Source organism: Coregonus lavaretus (genome assembly GCF_964263955.1).
Source record: "Coregonus lavaretus genome assembly, chromosome: 37".
Classification (NCBI taxonomy): Eukaryota; Metazoa; Chordata; class Actinopteri; order Salmoniformes; family Salmonidae; genus Coregonus; species Coregonus lavaretus.
Genome location: NC_140024.1, coordinates 13,840,334 through 13,860,638, shown reverse-complemented (window position 1 = coordinate 13,860,638; position 20,305 = coordinate 13,840,334). Strand labels below are relative to the sequence as shown.

The 20,305-nt window shown below is 40.8% G+C and overlaps 1 protein-coding gene across 1 annotated transcript; it reads right to left on the bottom strand.

Annotated features, from left to right (window-relative positions):
- Positions 1 to 13,704: 13,704 nt before the first annotated feature.
- Positions 13,705 to 16,068, bottom strand: LOC311111213 (adenosine receptor A2b-like; the record flags this gene model as incomplete). The annotated part of the gene is made up of 2 exons (XM_084153924.1): positions 13,705 to 14,003; positions 15,273 to 16,068. The coding sequence occupies 2 exons, from the start codon at positions 16,066 to 16,068 to the stop codon at positions 13,705 to 13,707; spliced, it is 1,095 nt and encodes a 364-aa protein (XP_084010050.1).
- Positions 16,069 to 20,305: the final 4,237 nt, after the last annotated feature.

Genomic DNA, 20,305 nt, shown 5'->3' with positions numbered 1-20,305 from the left:
GCCAATGCACAACATCACAATGCCCACGGTGACTGAGTCTCCCTACTGTCAAATACTCACCGGCCTGGAATGACCTTTTTGGCTATAAATGGAATCAAAGGAGTATTCAAGATATTAATAATATGTCTAGCTGTACTGAATCAAACCCACTGAGTATTCAATACCTAGATCCAGATGAAATGAATTTTGGGACTATGATCAACAGATTGGAACAAAGCGTGTCTATACACGTGCCCATCAAACAAACACCTGATGCATATGTTGGTATTAGTAACACTGACAATTCAGTCCCTTTAGTATTTCCACATCAGTGTTATTGACTATGACAGGCAGTGGTTAGAGCCAATCAACTCTTCCTGGTAAATTACACACCTTTATCAAGGCCTTCTGTTGCTTTCACTATTAATCAATTCTCTTCAGACTAAGAATAATACAGAAGAGCAAAAAAACTGTAATTTTTCAATAAAAACATTCTGGCAGTATGTGACGCTATTCCTTCTATATGATAGATATACCGACCTAGAACTACTGCTTTTTCCATTACTTCCATTCAGAGCAGAATGAATGAGCAATTCATCCCACCTCATTTGAGCGGCCAAAAGAACTTCAGAGGAAAATCAAGCTTTACACTCATGTCAGACGCACACAAGATATTTCAAGGAGAGGAGCTCAAATAGCAGCCTCTGCCCTTGTATGAAAGGTCCACCAACACATATTTCTATACATGGAGTGAACATTCCATCAAACTGAGTAAAATGAGGAAAACACAGCATGCATACTCTCTAGCAGTGGAGGCTGGTGGGAGGAGCTATAGGAGGACGGGCTCATTGTAATGGCTGGAATGGAATCAATGGAACGGAGTCAAGCATGTGGTTTCCATATGTTTGATACAGTTCCATATATTCCATTCTGCCACTGCTCTCTAGCCCAATATTTTGCCCAAACCCAAGCCCATATCAGATGTGGTCAATATAAAATAGTATTGGGTGGTAATGTACAGTGTCAATTTGCCAGTGTATGTCTCATATGATGGTGATACTTGGTGAATTGTCAGATTGGAAACTTCCTTTCCAAAGGAAAACTTTTGTAGTCTGGCTATGACTGCAGCTGAAAATATGTATTGTATAACTTTTGTGGGATAATGAGGATTCTGCTCTACTTTTCATTGGATAAATTAGATCAATTACTGAACGTACTTATTTAAAGGAGGTAGCCCAGAGCTATTTCCGCCAAATCAGAGCCATGGCTGAATAACTGCATATCACCCACTACTGTGTAGGCTACAACTGCCAATTGTGACAAATGTAATTGCATTGTGAAAATTAATTTTTAATTACTGATGTCAAAACTGTTTTTCTTAGCTTGTTTTTAATTTCTTTCAAAACGTTATTTTTAACCATGTTTGGATTCAGTCATATTGAACTAAAATCCTCCAGAAGGGCACACACTATTGGGATGTCAATATTTCAGTGAGAGGATTCATGGAGAGGTTTCAGAAATGCAATATGTGGTGTGCTAATAAAACAAAGTCCATTCTTCCCAGTCTACCTCAGTGGTGTGTTACCATGTCCTCAGGGTCTGCTGGTAGGCCAAGTAAAATGTGTTCCCTGTTCTAAAGCTTGACAAATCTACCTTGATGTCAGCATATCAATGAAAATGCACTCTGCCATGGAATCATAGACACAAACCTCCAAACACTCTTGAGATGAAACCAATTGTTTAGAGAGCCGAAACAGAACTATCCTGAAGTGCTTCCTTCCTATCAAGAATTCCTTCATAAGATCTGATTAATTCAGTGTGTAAACAACAGCTAAGTAATTAGCACAGTCATAGTCTCTGGCAATGAGCTGAGCCATAGACAGACCTGTGACTGTTTACCTTTTCATTGGGACTGATGTTGTACCCACTACCCAGTCACTCACCCAGTCAATCACTGTTACAACATGAGAGCACGGCTAATGAGAGAGTTATCTCTGTCAGTTCAGCCAAACACAGCTCAGCTTTAGCATCAAATCATCTGCTGAATCCATGAAGCTACTATACACAACTTGCCCAAAAATTGCTAGAGGGTTTGAGAATCAGATTTAGATAATACTAATTTAATGCTCAGATGTACATATGATGATGATGTATGATGCGAATGGTTCCAATCCCCTGGTAGGGCTGCTATAGTCCCACAGTTATTGGATATCACTGTGATAGGCCATTGGGCCTCAAAATAAGAAAAAGCATACGCCAAGAGTGTCTGACAGCGTCAAACCCCAGGAAAGGCGGAGAGCCCCTCAAAGGTGATTCCATTTTGAGATGATAGAAATAGGGCTCTTATCTAAAGATTGACCAGTTCAGTCTAAAACTTACCATATGCAAGGAATTCCTCTGAAGTTGTCAGAGGACCTGTTTTCACTAACCAAAAGATGGCAATCATCTTTGCCTTCTTTCCCTGTGGAATGAATTCCAAGAAATAGGAAGACCAACATTAATTGGTAGGGTCTATGTCACCAAAGAGATTCATTAATTGCATAATTCCACAGAGGCGCATCCCTGGATTGACAGAAATTGGATCCATCTTGATGTACATCCCCACCTCTTTTTTTATTACTCAATGTCCAATGAGGGCAGGCCATCTGTATTGTCTGATCATACGACATTTACTGCATCCAGAGGTCCTCTATAACCGTTCTCCTGAAGAGGACTTCCCTTTAGTTTTACTGAGCCATAAAGAAAATCAATCTCTTCAATCTATATATAACCCCCTTGACGTATAGTCCATTAAAAAGTAGCCGTCTGAAGGGCCTGTAAGGATGATCACATGATGTGGAGGGTAACCCTGAGTAGTGTGGGAGCCGTCCTTAGAAATAGATCTAATCTCACTACAGTAACAGCATTATGTTCAGGCCCTGCTGCTTTATCTGCTCATCCTTTGCCCATTTCAGAAGCAGTGAAATGGCTGTAGTTTTCAGCTGCCAGTCTCTGCACTGCTTTGATGGTGCTCCCCTTCACATCCCATAATAAGCTGAGGCTGCACTGTGCTGAACAGCACAGTAGGTGCTCAGGGATCCTCATTAGGATGTGTGGGGTTGCTTAAGAATTACTCCTAAAGTAAATCCATGTTACTGGCAGCTGCTACTTTCTTATATGCTCAATCAACATTTTCCACTTACTTACAGTATACCCAGGGCTTGACTTAATCTTTCAACACTGTGCAATGTTACTCAGTACTGCATGCAACCATATGCAACATTTTGCAATGAATTAACATAAGCCTAATTCTGGGACAAAACTGGCACGCCACTGTTCAATAAAACTGAATAGGTTGAATTCAGGAGTGGTGACACACTTCATATCCATGGATACTAGCTGGAGGAAAATGTATATGTAAATGGTTGTTCTTTGTGGAGTACATCAGACCTTTCCCTGACAAAATTGCCCCCCCGCCCCCCGCCCCCCGCCCCCCGCTGTATGGCGGAGCGCTCGTGTGTCCTTCCATAAAATCACAGAGACCCAACCACACTGTCTGACAAGCCGGCAGCTCCTACCCTGCTATCAGCAGCCTGAACATCTTTATGACACAAGGCCCTATAGGCATGCAGCTGTGCTCTCCTCCACAGCTCTGACAGACAACAGGCTCATGCCAGAGCCGTCTGAAGCTTATCAAAGAGGAAATTAGAGGGGGAGGACGGTGTTTGCGTGAGCTGTCCCTGCTAAGTAAACATATGTTTTAATTGCAATGTTTCTGACACCTCTCTTTGTGAACACGTAGAACAAGCACAAAAGGGCAGGCAGAGGCGATATGTCTCAGGCTGCGTTTAGACAGGCAGCCCAATTCTGATATTATCTGAAAAAGATCTGATGTGATTGGTCAAAAAACCAATTAGTGGAAAAAATATCAAAATTGGGCTGCCTGTCTAAATGCAGCCTTTGTAATGGAATAAGGAGGGTAATGGAATAAGGAGTCTAGACTGATAGCTGGTGAGCCGAAGCCAAAAAATGCGAAGTTGATCGATCCCTGTCGAGGGAGGAGCTGATTATTTGTATATCACAGACCACGTTTCCACAGTTTTTATGCGAGTAGTCGTACCCTATAAAAATAATAATAATCACAACAGCTGTGATGGAAACCATTTTATAAATGTCGTCAGATAATTTGTTTGTCGACATGGGATCTTTTTGTGTCGGTAAAATGTATTATGCGAGAAATGGCGGTGGAAATGCGCAAATATTGATATAATAACCATCATATCGAAGTAAACTTGGAGTCACGTAGTCATGTCGATGGTCTTACTCTGGTGACATGATGATTGATGCTTGACTGACCTTTGACAAATAAAGATATTCTCGCTCTTATCCATAATAATCTCATAATGTACTGTAGACTAACCTACCCACAGAGCCTACCTGAAATGTATCTGTGAGCTGTTGGCTAGAGCACCTGCTAAATCCAGACTAGGCATATTTACTATTTAACGCAACAGTTTTTGAGACAAAACTATCAGTAGAGTTGAAAAGTTAATGGAAACACATTGAACATTCCATTTTTATTTGGTACATGAAAACTTAAGCAAAACAGTACATTTTGTGTGCACTACGTCATCACACTGATTTTTTATCTGCAACAAGTACGTTAGGTGGAAACACACCACTGGCTGGAAAACATGCATATTTTCTTCATACTGATTTTAGAATATTCGCATGAAAATCTGTCGCCAATTGCACGGAAACCTAGCTAGTGCACAGCAAATGAGTGAGGCTTTTATGACATCGCTGTAATAGGATCTTGGCAGACGTGTTGATGTCTGAAAAACAGGAGAAAATGAGGTTCTAAAAAAGGAAGAGATAAAGAACCTTTAATACACATATTTGCCATTATTTTATTAATGGTCTTAATTGTTCATTCAAAATCATTGGAGAGATATGAAAGGTGACACAAAGAGTATGGCCTTTACAGCAGAGCACAACTACAGTTCAACGTCTAGACTTCTGATTCCGAAATAGTCCCAATAAATGAATACATCAGTGGGTAAGAGCACAGTTATTCTGACTCGGTCTAAAGTCCACCTTTATTAGTGACAAGAAAAAGCTTGCCAGATTTTTGGTTCGAACAAACCTTTCCATTCCAATCACTCCATATTACAGTTCTGAGAAATAGGCTACAAATTCGTCGTCCTTGGAATGGCACAGTGCTGCTTCTCTAAAAGAAACAGATCTCCAGATTTCCAGGAAGCTATTGTTTCATGAGCACTCTGTCAGTGAATTCAAATGTTTAATCATGTGTTGGCATGGTTGTGTGTCTCATTTCAAGTAACTAGCTGCAGGCATAAGGAAACATTAAATCCTATAATTTGCATATCAACCCAAATAAAAGCATGTTGATAGAAAGATGTGTGTGTGTCATGTACAGTGCCTATAGAAAGTCTACACCTCCTTGAACCTCTTTCACATTTCGTTGCGTTACAAAGTGGGATTGAAATAGATGTAATTGTATTTTTTTGTCATTGATCTACACAAAATATTCCATAATGTCAAAGTGAAAATAAAATTATATATATATATATATATATATATATATATATATATATATTTTAAACAAATTAATGAAATTGTAATAACTAAAATATAACTGTTGCATAGGTATTCACACTCTTTGTTTAGGCAAGCCTAAATTAGTTCAGAAGTAAAATTTGGATTAACAAATCACATATGAAAAAATATGGGTTGACATGATTTTTGAACGACTACCCCTTCCTCTGTCCCCCATACATACAAAGGGCAGTGATTGGTAGATGGGTAGCAATAACAAATGACATTGAATATATCTTTAAGCATGGACAAGTTAATAATTATGCTGTGGGTGATGTATTATACCACCCAGACACAAAGACGCAGTCGTCGTTCTGAAGGAAGGAATCTGCTTAGGGATGTCACCATGAGGCCATTAGTGATTTTAAAACAGCTACAGAGTTCAATTGCTGTGATGGGAGAAAAAAAAGCTGTTAAACTGTAGTTTGTTTGTATCCTGTTTAGTGAATGATTACTGTGAGTATTAATGGAGTTTAGGCCATGAAACTGTGTGTATGCTAATTTGGAAAGGTTGACCTAATCAGATAAGAGGAAATTGCCTAGGACCAGCGAGCAGAGTCAGGCCCAGGACAATGAAGATGGATGGGGTTGTGATTCTGACATCTAGCTAAACAAAGAGAGGACCATGGACATTCCACAGGGGAGAGAAGGGAAACTCATTGGGGTCATAAATGTATAGCTGGGGAGATGACACCTACAAGAGGCTGGTGACTAAAAGGAGGGAAGAGTAGAAGATGTGTTGTGAACTTTCTAAATGTATGCACTCAGCTGACGGCATCCTTGGTATTAAACACTTGAAACTTCTGAGATTTTGGTCTCAATTCCTTATTGCAAAGAGGTTGCAATAGCATTTTTATTTTAACAGACCTAAATGACAGAGTGAAAAGAAGAATAAAAAATTACAGAATACTAATATTCCAAAACATGCATATGTATGCAACAAGGCACTAAAGTAATACTGCAAAAAAACACAGCAAAGGAATACACACTTTGGCCTAAATGCAAAGCCTTATGTTTGGGGCAAATCCAGCACAACAAATCACTGAGTAACTGCCTCCTTATTTTCAAGCATGGTGGTGGCTGCATCATGGTATGGGTATGCTTGACATCGGCAAAGACTGAGGAGTTTTTCTGGATGAAAAGAAACGGAATGGAGCTAAGCAAAGGCAAAATCCTAGAGGAAAACCTGCTTCAGTCTGCTTTACACAGACACTGGGAGAGGAATTCACCTTTCAGCAGGACAATAACCTACAACACAAAGCCAAATCTACATGAGTTGCTTACCAAGAAGGCAGTGATTGAGTGGCCAAGTTACAGTTTTGACTTAAAATCTGCTTGAAAATCTATGACAAGACTAGAAAATGGTTGTCTACCCATGATCCCCAATAACTTGACAGAGCTTAAAGAATTTTGAAAATAATAAATGGGCAAATATTGCACAATACAGGTGTGCAACGTTCTTATGAGACTTACCCAAGAAGACTCACAGCTGTAATCACTGCCAAAGGTGTTTCTAACATGTACAGTGGGGAGAACAAGTATTTGATACACTGACGATTTTGCAGGTTTTCCTACTTACAAAGCATGTAGAGGTCTGTAATTTTTATCATAGGTACACTTCAACTGTGAGAGACTGAATCTAAAACAAAAATCCAGAAAATCACATTGTATGATTTATAAGTAATTAAATTGCATTTTATTGCATGACATAAGTATTTGATCACCTACCAACCAGTAAGAATTCCAGCTCTCACAGACCTGTTAGTTTTTCTTTAAGAAGCCCTCCTGTTCTCCACTCATTACCTGTATTAACTGCACCTGTTTGAACTCATTACCTGTATAAAAGACACCTGTCCACACACTCAATCAAACAGACTCCAACCTCTCCACAATGGCCAAGACCAGAGAGCTGTGTAAGGACATCAGGGATAAAATTGAAGACCTGCACAAGGCTGGGATGGGCTACAGGAAAATAGGCAAGCAGCTTGGTGAGAAGGCAACAACTGTTGGCGCAATTATTAGAAAATGGAAGAAGTTCAAGATGACGGTCAATCACCCTCGGTCTGGGGCTCCATGCAAGATCTCACCTTGTGGGGCATCAATGATCATGAGGAAGGTGAGGGATCAGCCCAGAACTACACGGCAGGACCTGGTCAATGACCTGAAGAGAGCTGGGACCACAGTCTCAAAGAAAACCATTAGTAACACACTACGCCGTCATGGATTAAAATCCTGCAGCGCACGCAAGGACCCCCTGCTCAAGCAGCGCATGTCCAGGCCCGTCTGAAGTCTGAAGTAAACTCCACTCGCCGTGTTTGGAGGAAGAAGAAGGATGAGTACAACCCCAAGAACACCATCCCAACCGTGAAGCATGGAGGTGGAAACATCATTCTTTGGGGATGCTTTTCTGCAAAGGGGACAGGACGACTGCACCGTATTGAGGGGAGGATGGATGGGGCCATGTATCGCGAGATCTTGGCCAACAACCTCCTTCCCTCAGTAAGAGCATTGAAGATGGGTCGTGGCTGGGTCTTCCAGCATCACAACGACCCGAAACACACAGCCAGGGCAACTAAGGAGTGGCTCCGTAAGAAGCATCTCAAGGTCCTGGAGTGGCCTAGCCAGTCTCCAGACCTGAACCCAATAGAAAATCTTTGGAGGTAGCTGAACGTCAGTATTGCCCAGCGACAGCCCCGAAACCTGAAGGATCTGGAGGAGGTCTGTATGGAGGAGTGGGCCAAAATCCCTGCTGCAGTGTGTGCAAACCTGGTCAAGACCTACAGGAAACGTATGATCTCTGTAATTGCAAACAAAGGTTTCTGTACCAAATATTAAGTTATGCTTTTCTGATGTATCAAATACTTATGTCATGCAATAAAATTCAAATTCATTACTTAAAAATCATACAATGTGATTTTCTGGATTTTTGTTTTAGATTCCGTCTGTCACAGTTGAAGTGTACCTATGATAAAAATTACAGACCTCTACATGCTTTGTAAGTAGGAAAACCTGCAAAATCAGCAGTGTATCAAATACTTGTTCTTCCCACTGTATTTACTCAGGGTGGTGAATACTTTCCTAATCATGGTATATTGGTTTTATTTTTCATTAACCTTTTTTAAAAATGTTAGAATTTTTCTTCCACTTTGACAGAGTATTTTGTTTTACTTCGTAAAACAATACAATTTGAAGAAATCCAAGGGGGGTGTAGACTTTCTATAGACACCATATGCAAAAATTTAGGTTTAAATACTACAGCTGCATATTCATATTAGCCAACACGGTATATCCTACACATATACCTTGCAATTCAATCTCTAAAAACAGCTGAACAAAATGTATACAACGTGCTCTGTAATATGATGACCAGTTTGATTCCTAAACCAGAGGAGTTCAAATGTCAGCAGCTGACCAATACCATGGAGGGCTTGCATAATGTTGGATGCATTGGAATATAAGGTATGGAGAATGATAGTCTGCAGAACTATAGAAAAAGCAGTTGGGAAATTAATGTTTGAGTTTCAAATTCTAAAATGTTCAGTGACTAGATTTAGGTGGTTTAAATGATTAACCTAACTTTCCTACTAACCTTCTAAAAGTTGACAGTGCCAAATTCTTGTAAATCCATTATTCTGCTACTATCTATGGCTGAGTGAGGCATACATTTAATACATATACATTTGAACAAAGAACATCACGTTTCACCATTTATTGAGTACAGAGACAAACCGCAAAGGTGTCTCAGGCAGTATTTGAAGTATCTAAATATAGTGTAACCTACCAATCAATGTATATAGAGAGAGAAGTGTACGCTCTTACAATGTTGCAGTCCAGAAATGAGAGCTTTTACCATCCATCTATAGAGACAGTCGAACTCACCACTGTAGACAACCGATGTAGAGAAGCGCTTTAGAATTCTCCCCACTGCATGTTACAATAGTAAAATATAAATCTGTCATCAACTCGTCAAACTGATTCTAAACTCAGCAAAAAAAGAAACGTCCCCTCACTGTCAAATGCGTTTATTTTCAACAAAATTAACATGTGTAAATATTTGTATGAACATAAGATTCGACAACTGAGACATAAACTGAACAAGTTCCACAGACATGTGACTAACAGAAATTGAATAATGTGTCCCTGAACAAAGGGAGGGGTCAAAATCAAAAGTAACAGTCAGTATCTGGTGTGGCCACCAGCTGCATTAAGTACTGTATCTCCTCCTCATGGACTGCACCAGATTTGCCAGTTCTTGCTGTGAGATGTTACCCCACTCTTCCACCAAGGCACCTGCAAGTTCCCTGACATTTCTGGGGGGAATGGCCCTAGCCCTCACCCTCCGATCCAACAGGTCCCAGACGTGCTCAATGGGATTGAGATCCAGGCTCTTCGCTGGCCATGGCAGAACACTGACAATAATGTCTTGCAGGAAATCACGCACAGAACGAGCAGTATGGCTGGTGGCATTGTCATGCTGGAGGATCATGTCAGGATGAGACTGCGGGAAGGGTACTACATGAGGGAGGAGGATTTCTTCCCTGTAACGCACAACGTTGAGATTGCCTGCAATGACAACAAGCTCAGTCCGATGATGCTGTGACACACCGCCCCAGACCATGACGGACCATCCACCTCCAAATTGATTCCGCTCCAGAGTACAGGCCTCGGTGTAACGCTCATTCCTTCAACGATAAACGCGAATCCGACCATCACCCCTGGTGAGACAAAACCGCGACTCGTCAGTGAAGAGCACTTTTTGTCAGTCCTGTCTGGTCCAGCGACGGTGTGTGTGCGCCCATAGGAAACGTTGTTGCCGGAGATGTCTGGTGAGGACCTGCCTTACAATATGCCTACAAGCCCTCAGTCCAGCCTCTCTCAGCCTATTGCGGACAGTCTGAGCACTGATGGAGGGATTGTGCGTTCCTGGTGTAACTCAGGCAGTTGTTGTTGCCATCCTGTACCTGTCCCGCAGGTGTGATGTTCGGATGTACCGATCTTGTGCAGGTGTTGTTACACATGGTCTGCCACTGCGAGGACGATCAGCTGTCCGTCCTGTCTCCCTGTAGCGCTGTCTTAGAAGTCTCAGTACAGGCATTGCAATTTATTGCCCTGGCCACATCTGCAGTCCTCATGCCTCCTTGCAGCATGCGTAAGGCACGTTCACGCAGATGAGCAGGGACCCTGGGCATCTTTCTTTTGGTGTTTACAGCGTCAGTAGAAAGGCCTCTTTAGTGTCCTAAGTTTTCATCACTGTGACCTTAATTGCCTACCATCTGTAAGCTGTTAGTGTCTTAACGACCGTTCCACAGGCACATTTTCATTAATTGTTTATGGTTAATTGAACAAGCATGGGAAACAGTGTTTAAACCCTTTACAATGAAGATCTGTGAAGTTATTTGGATTTTTACAAATTATCTTTGAAAGACAGGGTCCTGAAAAAGGGACGTTTCTTTTTTTGCTGAGTTTATATTGAATTTAGTCTTTAAACAAGCATGTGTATCTGTAGTTGGTGCTTGTCAACTCTAAAATACACTAGACTGTAGACTTTGTAAGACAAAACCAACAGACAAATGCATATGGGGTCTCAATGTTTAATGGTGATGGCAGGGATAGTTAAAACTGCAGTAGGATGGTTCTCCACACAGGTGAGTGATTCAGCTGAACCCATGCTTGGTGAGTAGCACTTAGTTGATCTCTGGGAGCAGGACACAGGAGAGGAGAGCTGAATAGATTGTGGGAGACAAACGCGAGAGACCAGATTGAATCAAAGAAATCACAGCAGCAAACGATTGTAGTTTGAGCTAGAAATGAATATCTTGACAGTCTTAAATTACAACAACTAGGCTACAAGGATAAAGGCAGGGTGCTCTGCATCCTACTCCAACTAGGCCTATTGACAGGGATAATGTGGCATTTATTTGTCAGCATGAATGAAATTAGTGAGTTCTGCCTTGATGACTATTAGCTTTACAATACTTGTCCTATAGATTTTTGTAGTCTTAAATTATTACTTGGAATAATTATAGCTAAAGCTCCCTGTCCCAGAATGACTTGCTAGTAGTGATGAAGCCATCTGCTCCTGCCAGCTAGCAACAGGTCTACTGGTTGTAGCTAGCTAGCTACATTTCTAAGGTTACTGCATTGTAAGTCAAGTTGGGAGTTATTTTACAGAATGCATTGATGGTATCACGTTTCAATAACTAAATTGATACCAAAAATATAAATAAATACTTTACCTGATAGCAGTTTGTCAGACTGAGATCTCGAGCTGTCACCAGCTGTGCTTATGTACATTAGGTATGGAGAACGTGATTCGCAGACTTGTCCAGCAGAGATGGTACCTGGATAGTACACACATTTTGATTGGTTTACTGTTTAGTACTTGGCAGCGTTTGCCTGTCCAGCTAGCGAACGTAAAAGTATTTTGCAAGAATTGACATTGCCAAACGGAAATGCGTTCAGAAAAAATAAATATACACTATATGTAAAAACCAGCTCCTCCCTCAGCAGAAACCAATCATCTCGAAAACTAAAGCAGATACAATGCATCGCCCCACCATCTATGACTGGATCTCCTGAGCCAAGGCCCAGAAACCTGTCTGAAACCATAGGGTGGCTGACTTGGCCTCAAATTGGACTAAATACAGTGTGGGAAAGAATACACTGATATTCAGGGAATGCTCTTGCAAAGCATAATTCCCATGTAGGCAGCTTCTCAAATCTGCCTCTCCTTTTCCATGCCACACTAAATGACTAATTAAGACAACACAATAAAGGCATGATGCTTTATTTCCCAATCACAAACATTTTGGGGGTTTTACACTTATTTATAAACAATATAAAATTATATTTTATGTACACAGCAAAGTCACTCAACTATTCACAAAAGACAATTTAAACGTACATCATTCGTAAAAGTCCCAGTTCTTTTTACATTTGAAAGCACCAATTGAGTTTGGCAAGTTTCATAATAAATATGGCCTACATTTTCAGATTTAGGCCAAACACTATACATTCCAGGTCATGAATCTCAAGAGATGGGTTCACAACCAACAGGTATCACAGTCAACATTTACCATTATAGATAGTCTAAAGGAAGTTGTATATAGTATAAGAGAGCTGCCCAACATGATACAATGTAGGGTGGACAGTAGCACAGTGATGGTTTTGCATAGTCTTAACCGCTTTAAAAAAGGGACCACGAATTGGGAGGTGACCCTGGTGATATGAGAAGCTAGTCAAAGAGAGGGAAGGGGTAACTCCAACAGACATGAGTGTGGTGGTGACCTTTATACACTGGAGACATTTAATTACTTTTCTCAGAAATGAAATTCTATGACTTAAAGGTTAACCTTGCAAGGCTGCTACGTATGCGCCAGGCCTTTGATATACAAGATATAGGAGTACAGAGTAGACGGCCTGAAGACCATCAAAGCGTTGTAAACATTTCCTAGCGAAGTTCACCAAATACAATTTGTTGTTTGATGGCTAAATATCCATTTCAATTAATTAAACATTATTTTGACATTTATGTGCAATATATTGATGGGCTATAGACAACCTGTAGATAAAATTGTAGCGCCATGTAAAATACTGATAATACAAATACAAACAAGGTGGCGGGAGACATGGCTGGACGAGGGCTACATTCAGATGGATTTACAAACAAAAAAATAACTCAACTAAAAATGTGGTTTAAGAGGTCTTCACTGTTGGTGCATGACATTCTGACAACACTTGGTGTGACAGAGTAAAATGTAAAACAAAAACAATTATCTATAAAAAGAAACATTCCAGCATGGACCAAATACTGTCAACTGGGGATGAATAAAATTTCTAATAATTATGTTTGGGTTCAACACAAAAAAAAATATTCTAAATATCTCAAACTGCATAGTGATGGTGAGGAAGATAGATGCTTTATAAAGCCCTGTCAAACACCACGCCATGGCCTGACAGCACTCCCATGTCTCCTTGCCACACTTTTTGTTTTTAAATATAACCTGTTAGCACGATCTCAATACAAGCAGCTCTCCTAAATGTCCTTCAGGTGTTTGGTGTTGAAACTTACCAGATGTATCATTGAATAATGTGAGTGAGTACCATGTCTATGAGGAGCCGAATCCCTCAGAAGGGGGTGTCACTGGCCAGGGTGATCAGGGTGCAGGTTGACGACACACTGGAGCAGCGCTCCGGGAGGGTGTTATTATTGTCCCATACCCCAGTCTGTGAGCTGGCTGTGCAGCCCAGGGCCTTGGCCAAATCTGGGCACACTGTGATACACAGCCGCTGGAAGAGCAGGCAGAACTTTCTACGGAAGCTGCGGTTGATCCAGAAGTAGAAGATGCAGTTGAGGAAACCGTTGGAGGTTGGCAGCCACACCACCACAAACTCCATCCACTCCGGAACTCTGTTTCCTGAGATGGCTGGTGGAAGAGACAACAGAGAAATATATAAAAGGGCCAACATAGGGCTATGAAATAAAATACGGACTAAGCACAAGCTGACATTAAACACATCATATAGGCCTCCTGAGTAAAGCCTGTCACATGCTTCCCAGTCTAAACAGTTTGCACATATGCTATATTATGATGAAAATGTGACTTTTTATTTGTTTTGGTGTTTGCCAGGTTCTTTTTCTGTGTCTGTTTGTGGATAAATTTTTTCTTGAGGCAAGTCAAAGTTCGCCAAAGTCTACATCCCTTCTTCAGTGATCATCAACAGTACTACTTCTAGTAGGTGTGGGAACTATGGACGGGATTCTTCAATTAAGTGTTTGTTGTCATTCAAGAAGAGACGACTAGTTTTCATGCAAATGTTTTCACTTGAGAAATACTACACCAAACATCTTAGTTAGATGTAAAATTGCACGACTAAGATCTCCTCTGCAAAAACTTCACATAGCCAAGTTACCAAACCGAACCTAGTATGCGGCGCCTTTAGGCAAACACATTTATAAATAACGAAAAACGAAACTTCCCTTGTCTATCACGAACGTTGAATAAAATGATGTTAACTTACTCTGCCGATTGTCCGTGGGGTTGGTTCTTCAGTGGGTTGAAATTTGAGACAAAATATCCACAGAAAAGTATTATTACAGACTTAAAAATGTGGGACTGTGTGACAATCAAGATGTGTTTGCTCCTGACCCAAGGCACGTGCACAAGCCTAAAGGACATGCATGCATACTGACCAAAGTCTTGCAGGTGTTTACATGGTTTTCCGCATGTGCCAGGTGATAGATAATTCAGCAGCAATCCCAGCGCTCTAAAAAGTCAGGTAAATAACACTTTCCTGTGGCTAATTTGTCTCAGAAGTAGATCCAATGAACGACCAACTATACTGACAACCAGTAGGGTAAAATGTAATGTAAATTTATTCAAGATTCTTGTTTATAAGGAAACGTTCCCCGTTTACACTGATTAGTTTCAGGCTGTATACCAGAAGTTGCCGGTATCACAGTCTGATTCATCAGCCTACCTCAGTTATCTTACACCCAGCACATTGGCATTTCCACTTTACAGCCCTGTAGCCTACATTTGTTAGGGTTATTTTCCTGAGCTCATATAGGAGGGTGGTGACTTTGGGAAAAACATGCACCCTGTCTGAATTTTAGATGTTCCATCTACAAGTTTAAAAAGTTTCCTGCATCCCCTAAATGTAAACCAACTGGTTCCTTCTATAGGCCTACTCACCATTATAGATAATTGCCGCCATGCACGGCGTCCAACATGTGTAGTACACAGTCATCACAGGGACAAGCACCCTGGAGGCTACGTCGGGTCTGTTGTGACGACCCAGGTGTTGTGTGCGCATCTTTAACCGCTGTCTCTTTGCAGCAAACCAAAGGCGCAGGTTTGCGCAAGCCATGATGATTGAACACGGAAAGAAGATGAGGCACGTCAACGTTAGCGTGTACACAACGTTAGTAGAGTACGATGGATTGCAAACTAGTGACGCTGTAGAAAAATGGACCTCAATTATCCCGTTAGGAAAAGATATGGGCACAAGTAAAAATGGAGGAAAACACCATGCAAACGCGATCAGAAGCAGCGTTCTTCTCCTGGTCATCAGTGAGGAGTACTTCAGCGGGTAAAACACTGCAATGTATCTTTCTAGACTTATTGTAGCCAGTGTGTACATGCAAGTCGAATAGATCGTCGCGTTGAAGAAAGCCACAATGTGACAGAGGGTGTCTGGGCCTTCGCTGTAGTCTTTCGCAAGACTGACGCACAGATTCAAGGGCGTGATGATCAGTCCAAACGCCGAATCAGCACCGGTGAGTGAGAGTAAAAAGTATCGAGAGTTCCTTGACCAGCCGGACACCGATGAAGAAATCACCAGAATAACTGCAATATTCCCCAACGTGATCATCGCTCCTAAAACTGATATTATGCCAATTTTAATGGGCCGGTGCCGTTCTAGAAGTATTTGCGTATCGGTGCTGGTTAGATTGGTGTCGGACTCGGACAAATTGAGTGTTGGAAACATTGTCCTTCACAAACTCTGGCATTTGTCGGTCATATTGTTTGTCACTTCCTCTGTAAAAACACCCAAGGGCATGCTCTTCAAAATTCTTTCAGGTGAATTTACATGATAAAGTCGAATTACCAAGGCCTGGTATTCACAACAATAAATACCACTACCACACCTGTGGCACATTAGGTGGTAGTCACGTGCACCAATCAAATACGTAGATCTGATGCAAGTAAAAATATCAATCTAGATGCAAATTATACTTCCTTGGCCATAAGGATAAATATACACATTCAAAGGACTTTTCATCACATTTAGGAGTTGGTGTCCATTTATGCCATTGTTTTTGTTGTGTAATGTAGTCGACATTGTATTGAGACACTCATTTACACTAGGATTATTCAGTTGTGGCCTAGTTGTATGAGAAATGGCTCCCTCACAGTTCAATTCTTCTACAGGCTGAATCAGGTGAGGGCCACCTGAGCGCAGGCAGAGATGAGCTACATGGGGGAGTGGATTGGGGAGGAAGAGTGAGGACATTAACCTAAGTAGCTGAAAGATGAGCCCATCTCCTCCTCCAAGCCTTGCGCGGGACTCCACACAGAGGGATTGGTCATTAGGACAGTGACAAGCGCATATATCAAAGGCATATTACAGGTAGTCCTCCTTCCACAGAGGGATATGTCCATGGCTAGCTGACACTACTAGCCTACCTGCTGGGGAAGCAGCCCCTCTGATGGGCCTCCATAGCAGCTGGACCTCACTGTTCAAACATTGATACTGTCCAGATAGCTCACATTCTGTCATATTAGTGGCTGAGGCAGAAATGTTATTTTATCTATCCAAGGGCCTTCATGAGAAATATCAGTCAGAGATCAATAATATTTTCATTAAGCCTCACCCCAATACAATGTTATTTCATTTGATTCTACAGAATATACTTCACATTGTATGAAAAGGATGTAACAAGTTTTGTTGGAATCCATTTTTTGTTATTACCAGAAGGCTTATTTGTAGGCATTCCTTAGCTCTTCTAAATGTGACAAGTTGATAGAGTGAATTTATCTTTCCATTGAAAGATTGTGCCCAGACAAATAATATTCCATTAGTGTCTGTCTGCAAAATGAATTAAGCTGTTGACGCGAATAATCAGGAATCATCAAGAACAAATTAAGACACAAGCTGCCGTGAGATTTTAAAAGCAATGCAAATACATATTGGCCATTAAAAAACACAATCATGATCTCATGCTACATAAATTTTTTATGCACATTAAAGGATGAAAAGGAGATGCATGTTTTGTGATGTAGATAGCCACCGCTATGCTTTAGAGACAAGGCATTGTACCAGTCTGAAGCGAAAAGTATGGGGCCAATTTGTGCCTTTCTGTAATCACTCAACACATCCATTTTCTAATTTGAGCCACAGGAGAGTGGGGCTGATGCACATCTCAGTTTGCCATTGGTTACCTGAAGCATGGCGATAAGTGTCCTCATTTTTTTCAGATTTTCCGTGCTGATATACGACCGTTTCTCTCTGTTAGAGAGGCTGCTCTGTGCTTGTGGGTTTTACATTGCAACAACTAAACTTCTACCCAAGTGAAGATGAATTACTCATAAACCAGGGTTCAAGTCAGGTAGGAGATCATTAGCCTATGTTGAGTCAGTAATAAATGGGGCAAGATAATGAGGCTTTAGGTTTTTGTGACTCATTCAATCAGAATTCAAGCACCCTTTCATAATATAATCAAAATGACACAGGAAATATAATTAGTCTAATTAGTCAGAATATTATCTCAAATGTGATTTTTATTAAATAGTGCATGGACAATATGATTGGATGCTTTGATAAATCTGACTTTGATGTACAATGTAAGTAGTGTAATCCAGGCAGAGGTAATGTGTTGCACTGTAGCAATCAGCCCATATTGTACAACTGAACCTCTGAATTACCTTATGTGCCTCCTCAGAATAGCAGGGCTAACAGGATTAGATAGCAGTTAGAATCTACAGGAAGTTCACAGAAAAGAGGGTGACTCATCCCTGCAGAAGGTCAGATGGTTCTGGAATCAAAGCAAATCAACCAGGGTTATCTTCTTATACCCAACTGTAAGTTTTCCCCAATCGCTTATGTGCCATAGTTTGGTTAATATTCCGTCTCTTTTCAATAATATTTTGAATTTGCGTTAAGAAATAGGGATTTAACAAATAGAATCAATTCATATTTTCCCATTGTTTTTATGGGAGTCTTTATCTGTACAGATCAAATATGGATGGTGTGAATACTTTAAATGAGTAGCTGTTAGGGAAAGATAGAGGTGTGTGTGTGTCCGTGTACACATGTAGGTTTCCCTGTGTGTGTGAGTACACAGCATGTTTTGTGGATGTCTCTGCTCCTGCAAGATATGGAAAGATGTGCAGTGTTGTTTTTTGTGGGAGTGGGTGGACTTTGATTGTTTTGCATGGGCTGCATCACTGAGTGCTTCCACAAGTGGATAGTGACACATAACAGATGCTGAGGAGAGATAGTAGGCTGACTACCACAGGTTGGAATGGAGGCTGAAGGGTGGAGGTGGGGGTAGGGGTCCACTACTAACTTTCATTATCACTGGGCTATAAGTGAAGGGAAACAAGCAGCACTATGCTCTCTGTCTGTCTGACAGTCTCCCCACCTCCGCATGATAACAGGGCTCTGCCATTGTGTATAAAAGCACTCTGGCAGGTGCACACTGATATGACATTTTATTTTTTATTTGATTTAACCTTTATTTAACTAGGCAAGTCAGTTAAGAACACATTCTTATTTACAATGATGGCCTACCAAAAGGCGAAAGGCCTCCTGCGGGGACGGGGGCTGGGATTAAAAATAAAAATATAGGACAAAACACACATCATAACAAGAGAGACACCACAACACCACATAAAGAGAGACCTAATACAACAACATAGCATGGCAGCAACACATGACAACGCAACATGGTAGCAACACCACATGACAACAACATGGTAGCAACACAACATGGCAGCAGCACAAAACATGGTACAAACATTATTGGCCACAGACAACAGCACAAAGGCAAGAAGGCAGAGACAACAATACATCATGCGAAGCAGCCACAACTGTCAGTAAGAGTGTCCATGATTGAGTCTTTGAATGAAGAGATGGAGATAAAGCTGTCCAGGGTGATGATGAAACGCCCTAACAGATAACCTTTGGATGAAAAGTATCATTAAAAAGGATTCTGCATGGTGTCCATGATCACACAAGCCATGAAAGAGAATGTCAGAAATATATTTAAAACACGTTTACGCTTGACTGTTTCATTAATCAGCCCCAAGCTGGTCAAATGCATTCAAAACAATGTAAAGCAACTGGCACTGTTGAGTGGCAAATGATACAATGTGAAGCATGATAGCAGTAACATAACCACAACAGAAATTAGTCATTCGTAACTGCTCTCTGCTCACCTGTACTTGAGCAATATGCTTTCAATGTGTTGGATTAAGTTCCTGACTAGCAACAGAGATGTGTTGGCTATCTAGATATGCAAGGAGGTGACTCCTCCTAGTAGGAGGGTATAAATATATGTGCTTATGTAAACATGTCTTTGCAGCTGTTTGACCCAGTGGGTGAATAAACTTGGTTTGAGCTTTTTCCTAGTCATCCGTTTGAGTTTTACTCTGTTTGTCAGAACCTAACAAATGGAAATTCTAGTTTGGGAATATCCCACAACCACACAGCATAATGTATAATTTGTGCTCGGTAGGTGAGGACGAAGGAATCATGCGTGAAGTTTCCTTTGCTTTATGATGCATATTTGCTTGTTAAGGACTAAGTGCATGATTAAGGATTTATCAAGGACTAAGTGCATAAATATGAGTTTACAGGCACTGTCATGGGATTTAAACATGGCATAGTTTCTTTCAAATTGAGTCGGAAGATGTAAAAAAACAACAACAACAAGGCCGTTAGTAGGAGGGGATTCATTAAGATATAAGAAAACCATTCATTTTCTAATGTAAATTAGATGCCATATATTGTTATTTACATGTACAATATTCAAATCTGTACCCCATATACAGAAGAACAGTGCTGAAGACAGAGTTCCCAATGTTAAAACTGATATTGACAATTTTACAGTGTTGTTTTCGTTCAAATTTCAATGACAAGCCTAAATGCTTATTTCATTTAATTCACGGTAGTTGTCAACTGTAGCTATCAATTATCAATCACAACTGGACAATGGAACTGA